At 44.7% G+C, this 8,042-nt stretch overlaps 1 protein-coding gene across 1 annotated transcript in view; it reads right to left on the bottom strand.

The window, feature by feature from the left end:
• The window catches only part of diaph2 (diaphanous-related formin 2), a gene marked incomplete in the record, with an annotated part of 415,240 nt that overhangs the window by 142,514 nt on the left and 264,684 nt on the right, over positions 1–8,042 (bottom strand). The window contains 1 exon segment of the mRNA XM_062524176.1: positions 7,561–7,800. Coding sequence (XP_062380160.1) covers positions 7,561–7,800 — 240 coding nt within the window.

The following is an 8,042-nucleotide window of genomic DNA, read 5'->3' as shown; positions in this document are numbered from 1 at the left end:
ACACCGTTTACATAGGCTCAGGTGTCGCCACGTTGTCTTTCAGTAAGTGTGTGTATGTGTGTGTGAGAGAAAGACAGTGTGTGTGTGTGTGTGTGTGTGTGTGTGTGTGTGTGTGTGTGTGTGTTGAGGGAATGACAACTGAAAACCAAAGAGCCTCAGGCTACACCTCTGGCAGAGGTCGTCCCGGGGAGAGAGAGAGAGAGAGAGCGAGAGAGAGAGAGAGAGGTGAGGGGATTGGACTTGTCCACGAGCTTGAAAAACACACCGGCGAAAACCTCAGAGTATGATGGCCTGAGATTTAAAGGGAGAAAAAATAAAGTCGAGATGGAGAAATAAATAAACCAGCGATAAAGTTTACAGACCATCTCGACAGAAGTGAAAGCACATCTTGCACAAATACTGGAGTGAATAGCCCGCTCAGTCCTTTGTTCATGTTCAAACGGATAAAGAAATATAAAGCTAGTCAGGTTTTTCAACCATGATGTTTCGCAAGTCAAGAACCTTCTCGAGATCACTTTACTGTCATTGTTAAACACCTGTAGCTACTATGACTGTCAGGGCCATGATGTAGTAAATAGAGGACACAGTCCTGAGTAGAATTTGTTCGCCATTCTAAAGTATCGAGCCCTTCAGATATACGTGGTATCTATACAGCAACTTATAGACGATGGAACATATAGAAGTCCATTGGGAACAGAGAGAAAAAGCACACTGAAAGACCATGACGCCTGACAGAAGAGCTTCTCTCATGACATTTTCTTCTCCAGATGGTGCTTAGTTTCTTTCTCGTTCTCTCTCTCTTGCTCTCTTTTTGTTTGATTTCATTTGAAGTTGCTGTAATCTTTAGGTGCATTCCTCAGAGTCCACCTTTTTTTCCTGAAACACGTCAAAATCTCCTTCAGAACAGCTTCTCCTTTTCTCCCCTTCCTTTCTTTTTGAGTGGTCTGTGACAGGGAGGCGAGGATCTGGCGAAGAAAGCATATATGTTTACTTTTTTATTTATTTCATTTCCCCCCCCCCCCCCCCCCTTTTCCTCGGGAAGATTAAAGTGAAGTGAAGCTTAAAAGAGACTGGATGGCCTTTGTGTCTCTGGGAGCCGATGTCCAGACACACTGCAGACTTTTTGCAGATTTTTTTTTTTTGAAGCCTATATGAAGCATAGTCTGGCAGTGCTCTGATCAATGAGAGGTGAAATCTGTTTTTTTTTCTTTCTTTCCCAAAAGTTCTTGGTCTCTCCCTTCCCTCAGAATTCTCTTTTGGTTATATTAGCACGTCAAGAGAAACTGCATGTAACCTTTGTAAAAATGGCCACATACAAAATGAAGTCTACAAAAGAGGCGCACACCTCCAAGAAGTCTGAACTCGGGGGGGCTGGACCAAAGCGAAAGTCTCAGCAATAACGATAAAAAAAAAGTCCGCACACCATATGCAAAATGGTGAATGACGGCGTGGCAAATGTGGAGCACATTATCAAAGCCGATGGTGAAATTGTTTTCAAAGATACTCCAGATGTTTCTACACTAGTGGTCTTTTACACCGAATGAAAACAGGATGTGCAAGGCCAGCGAGGCCAGTCTCAATGAGAGTTAACACTAGAAGCGCCGCGCCCCTCTGACCCACTTATACCTAGAAGCGCCGCGCCCCGGTCATTTGACCGCTTTGACGACCTACTAGAAGCGCCGTGCTGTTGTGAACTACTTAAAGCGCGGCGAGGCGGTCAAAAGACCGCTGAGTCCTTAGACTGGGAGGCTGTTACTTACACATAATGACAGCTAGATGGCGCTTCGTGCACTAATCAAATCGTTTGAATACATTTGTCAGACTGTGTTGTCTGTGGTTGTTTCATTATGACATAGGTCTACAGCACGTTTGAGTTATCTGTCCATTTATTTGTGTTGATTTGTGTTGTTTGAGGTAAAAACTCTGGAGGAGTTCTTGAACAAAGATTGAGCAAACTTGACTTTCAACTTTCATAGTATTTCATTTTTTATATTTCGTTTTTACATTTTGTATGCTAGCCTACTTAGAAATGTTGGCTATTTTAAAACGGAGGCATACGCGTTCTGTGATTAGGAGCCTGACCCGACGGGAGGGGAAGGATGAAAAATGTCGACCCAACACCGGTGTTGTTGGATCTCGAGATCCGTAACCCGCAGTTCGGGTTTGGGCAGATAATCTAAGCTCTAAAATGAATGGATGGCTAGTTCTAATTCACTCCCCAAATTCACTTCTATTCATTTAATAGGTCTATGTTCGCGCCGCGGAAAATGATCGGACCGAACAAAGAGCCTAACCTAGTCTGGTTTCAATTACACAGTAGCCAGGATTTCATGCCGCATTTTACAGGCTACCGCGGCTACTTTCTAAGACAATGTTCATTCATTTAGGGAGAAGCATCTAGGGTCTAGCTACCTCGGAGGGAGGGAGATAGAGAGAGCAGAAATGCTGAGCAGGCATATGCGCGAGAAGTAGGCCTAGGCTAATTAAAAATGATGAGTGAAAAAGATATTCTCCGTTTTGCGAATGTGTAGGCTATGTTTCGATGTCTGCTGAAAAACAGCTATAGGCCTATTGTGAATTCGTGATTTCACTAATGCGAAGGGCCAGAGACGTAGCCCACTGGTTAGAGCTTCAGCCTCGGAGCCCAAGAGTTGCTGGTTCGATTCCCGACCTATGTAGGTTATGGCAGAAGTACTTTTGAGCAAGGCATCAATAAAGTATTCTATTCTTTTCTATTCACACAACTAGCCTACACGCATGCTGGCGAATTCGAACATTCTAAAACGCGCATATACGATGAAACATGATTGCGCATTCTTCCACCAGTTGCATGTAAACAACAAACAGCCAGCTTACAGCCATGCAGGAGGCAGAGTGGGGGTGGGGAGGCATTTGTCAATGCCACAGTGATGTCTGTAGCCTAAGATCTTATCCACACGTAGCGAAACGACCCCCACCCCCCCAGTGAACTGGTTAGACGTGTATGGGGGAGGGGGAATGATCGGTTTCAAATAGGCTGTTTGCAATGGACACTGTGTTATGTAGCCTAGCCTAAAGACCCCGAAGCCATTTGCTTTGAGAATAACGGCTGGCTTCATGGCTGATAATGGCTTTAGTTGCCACTTCATGTCTACAGAACATGCAACTGAGTCCTGTGTAGCCTATCGTAGCAACGAGCACAATACTGATATGGTGTATCCAGTGGGAATCGTTTATAGGCTCGCGTTTATTTTTCGCGTGTGTCTCTGATATAATTATTTTTAGATGCAAAGTCTAACTGGCTTAGCCAAAGTTTGTCAGATGGCGACTTTGGCTTAGAAAATTATTGGCTGGCGAAATTATTTTTCGTTAATGGTAAACAAATTTCAGAGAGCTTGTTATTAAAAAACATTAACAAAAAATAATTGTACGTCGACGTTCAAAAACGGTCAATGAATTCAGTCACTGAGCTATAATTTTAGACTATTGTCAGGAGGCGAACCCGGGCCTTCAGCGTCGTAGGCGGGGAAGATAACGCTGCGCCACTTGCTGATTCATTGTACCTGCGACGAAACTCAGTCAGTCCAGCAAACAAGTAATGTCTCAGTCATGCTCTCAGCAAAATCTGGAGTATAAAAAAGGGCCGTGTTGGTGTTGCTCTTTACATCCACCAACGACAATGAGAGTGGTTGTGTGGCGATGTATTTTGACAGTTCAGTCACTTGTGCGAAGTCGTAGCCTACTCAGAAATGAAAGCCTACCTGTAAAGTTTGATTTCGTAGGCCTACTTGTAATTTTTGAATTCGTATTTTTTTCCCATCCGTATTCTGATGGATAAAATACACACAATATATTTTATGCACGACTGGACTCATTTGAGAACTCACACATATTTATTGTATGCACGACTACAGACAAATACGAACGTGCATCAAATCTATGACACGAATATATTGACAGCTATCTCACTCCATACAAATAGAAGATAAGATATACAACTATGAATGTACGTAGGCATACGCGCCCTACGTACATAAATAGGCTACGATGGACGAATTTCAGCTGAAAATATTGTTTACACATGTAGGCCTGCCTAATAGAACGTCGCAACGTTTTCAAAACAAACTCGCATTTTACCACTGTAAATCGCCTCCATAGACTATGCCATGTAAATGAAAAATAGTTATTAAAATAAATCACATGTATAATACATATCGCACATATATAAACTATATGTTTTATGGTAAAATATTATTCTCATGCCCGACTGTCAGGAAACCCTTGCGACATCTGCTGTGAGAAAAGAGAATAGCAGCCTGGACAAACATGGCCGAACGCGAGACAACATAGTGTTGTCACATAATGAGCGCAAAATAGCTCTAAACTAGCTTGTACCGGTGTGCTTTCGATCATGTAAAAATTCTGGGTGACAAAACAGGCGTATTTAGGAAAAGTCGTGAACGTAGGGTCCTGGAATTTAATCGAGTGAAAAGATTTTTTTTTTTTTGTAATCGCTGCGGTCAAATGACCGCAGCCCGGCAGTTCTAGGTATATCTAGGTCAAACCCACACGGCGCTTCTAGGAATACGCGTCAGCGGTCAAATGACCGGCGCTTGGCGCTTCTAGTGTTAAGAGGACATGAGAGCCTATTATAAATAACGAAAGGCCGGTGAGTCAAAGCACTTTTTTTTCTCGCCCGCTTCTTTTTTCCCTTTGTCTGTCTGAGACGCCGTCAATCATCTTACCCCCTGTAATCACAGTACCCTTTGGAAAAGTTGCAAATCTCATTTAGCTCAAAGACCAACTTTTGTGAGCAGCAAATCAAACCCATATGCCATGTAACTTTACATGTTCGAATGACGCATTACTGTACATGTGAGTAAGAGGTGAGCGGGGGCGAATACAATAGCCGTCCATGACGAGCAGCCAATATCATTTGGTGATATTAACGGGAGCAGCTAAAGCCAAAGCCAAAGTCTTGTAATAGAAAGCAGCAGTGGTCAGGATTAGCCGCCCTGGGGGAGCCTGGCATGTGCTCCCACTGCGCCCGCGTTCCTTGGAGACGGCGGTGGGGACGAGGGTGGGCGGGGGTGTCCGACTCCCTTGATGAGCTCATTAGGGCGCAGAGAGCCGCTATTCAGAGTTCCGTTGAGCTGATTGACCAGGGCCAGAATGTGAGCTTTTCTGTCTGTCCGTCAAAGCCAAGCCCAATCAGCCCCCCCAGCGCCTGAACAACGCCATCCAGCCTCCAACCCACCACACCACACCACACCGCACCGCACCACATCAACTCCTTGTCAATGCAGCCACATCTCTGATTCAATCAATCACTACACAGCATACATAGCATCATGTGGTGCTTAGGCCTTTTGCTCTGAGACGGTTTGATGTCCTCGTCATTGAGAGCCACATGAGGCCCACTGTAGATATTTGCTCTGCTCTGGCGGTTGGCTGTTTAACCAGGTTAGCTATGGTGGAGTGGGGTGGAGAGGAGAGGAGGCAGGGAGCTTCGGCTGGAGCCGTGTCCATGAAGACCGGCACCTGAGGCCTTGTGTGTGTGTGTATGTGTGTATGCGTGAGTGTGTGTGTGTGTGTGTGTGTGTGTGTGTGTGTGTGTGTGTGTGTGTGTGTGTGTGTGTGTGTGTGTGTGCGCGTGAGTGTGTGTGTGTGAGAGAGGGTTGTGTGTGTGTGTGTGTGTGTGTGTGTGTGTGTGTGTGAGTGTTGTGTGTGTGTGTGTGTGTGTGTGTGTGTGTGTGTGTGTGTGTGTGTGAGTGTGAGTGTGGGAGGCTGGAGAGTGCTGGACGTGAATGGGAAACGAAGGCTGCCTCGGACTGAAGAGCTGGGGCCTGAATCACATACACACACACACACACACACAAGCCCCCACTGGAACCTTGTCCCCCTGCTCTGAAGCTCTCCCACTCACCAGGCAAGGGCAGAGTCGGGGGGATGGCTTGACCTTGCTGTGGGCCACTGGAGCATAGTGTGTTCATCCTCGCAAATTTTCTCCAATGCTGTCAGTAGCCCTCCACTAACTTTCCCTTTGCCTCACATATAGATAGACAGACAGACACACACACACACACACACACAAGCACACACAGAAATGGCACATACACACACATCACTATGCATATATTCACACAGAGAGAGAGGAGAGAAAGAAAGAAAGAGAGAGAGAGAGAGAGAGAGAGAGAGAGAGAGAGAGAGAGAGAGAGAGAGAATGAACAAGCTACCTTGTATTTGGCAATGAGCATTGCCAAAGCAGAAACAGAGTCGAATGTAAATAGAGGGAATTAACTCAGTTTTAAAAAATTACTTTTCACATTAAAACCATGCTTCAGGACCACACCAAGGAATTTTAACTAACCCAAATCCTCTATCACCCACGCACCCCACTTTCTCTCCTCTCTTTCAAATAACAGCAGCAGCCAAGAACATGAAATAAATAAATAAATAATAATAAATTTAAAAAAAAACAGTCCCAACCAAGCATCCTCCAACTTCAGAGCCTGTGGCTAGGACATCTGTTTTCATATGGCAGGTGGGATGCGTCAGACTGCGACAGCCATTGCAAAAATCTAACCAAGAAACACTGTGCTCTCTCTCCCTCTCTCTTGCCGAAGAGCTTGGCAACTGGAACACTTGCCTTTAATGGCAGGATCATCTGCACGCTTCCTGGAGCCAAATATTTCCCAACCAGAACGACAAGACAAAAAAAACAACAAGAAAATGGACCAGTAGCGCACCAGCGCCGCGTGAATGGCTCCTAGACATTTGCTTTCTTTATTTCTTTCCAGATAAGTAAACACCTGCTTCAGCTGCTCCAATGCTGCCCTACATTGACTCACCACCCACCCGGTTCAATAATAACCTCTGAATGGTTGACCTCATGGAGATAAAAAAGTTGTTCAGTGGTGAAAGTGTTGTGCACCTGTATCACTGCTCACCTGTATTCACTGCTACACAGTTGTAGGGAGCCACACGGTGTGAACCTGGCGGTCTATTGGACTAATTAATATTTTATGCTATTGAGAGTGTAAATTAGTGACATTTACTCACAGATAGAACGCAAGACTTGACAGGTACGCACCTGCATTAATCTAGTTAGGGTGCTAGAAAATGAGTTCTTTTTTTACCCACACCTGCGACAGGGTGTAGACAATTAAATACAGTACATTTAAAGAAACCAGCCCATCTAGATGGATCTTTGTTACAGTACTTAGTGAGCCTTTGATTGCTTAGGTGGCCATATCTGTTGGTGAAGATCTCAAGGACCCTCTACTTTGATGTCTTCTTTGTGCCCTGTAGTCCCTTGAAGGGCAATGAAATGGGGTAGGTGGGAGGGTCTAGATTTGTTTCAGCATATGATGATAATTATGATTTTCTAACAGTGGGATATAATTCTGAAAATTAAAATGTGTCCTGTATCATTGTGGGATGAGAAAAAAAATAATAAAAAATAATAAAAAAGAATAATAATACAAATAAATAAATAAATAAATTGTTGAAAAAAAAAAAAAAAAAAAGATGGCCCAAGGCCCAGTGAGCCTATGGCATCAGCGGGCTGTCCCCCCATACCTTGCAGAGGAAGCTGACGTTGAAGCCAAAGGTCTGCGCGTTGCGGGAGCCTGCGTTCATGTAGTTGCCCACCAGCAGAACCAGCTCCAGGAGCTTGCTGAAGCTGTCGCTCTTCTTCACCTCCTCGCAGGCGAACGTCACGTTCATCATGTCCGGCCGGATGTTGTTCAGCTGCTCCTCGAAGGTCAGCTTGAACAGGATGCCGTTGAGGCGCGAGCGGAGGAGCTTCACCGAGCTCATCTGCACAAGACAAATTCAAAAATTGCAAAGTTAGAAAAAGAAAAAAATCTTTTTGATTTACCCTGTGTGAACTGCTACGACAACTCTCAATACGCTTCAGAGAGAGAGACTAAGGGGAACCAACCATTCTAAAAGTGCACTAGTCAGTACTAAGGCAAAAGAAAAAGTATCACTTTTTTACCGCCCCAAAAAGTAATATATTCCTGTGCTGCCTCGATTCACGCTTGTGTTGTCCACCAGGA

Source organism: Sardina pilchardus, chromosome 21, assembly GCF_963854185.1.
Source record: "Sardina pilchardus chromosome 21, fSarPil1.1, whole genome shotgun sequence".
In the NCBI taxonomy this organism is placed as follows: Eukaryota; Metazoa; Chordata; class Actinopteri; order Clupeiformes; family Clupeidae; genus Sardina; species Sardina pilchardus.
The sequence above is the reverse complement of the archived record's forward strand: the minus strand, read 5'-3'. Positions and strand labels throughout refer to the sequence as shown.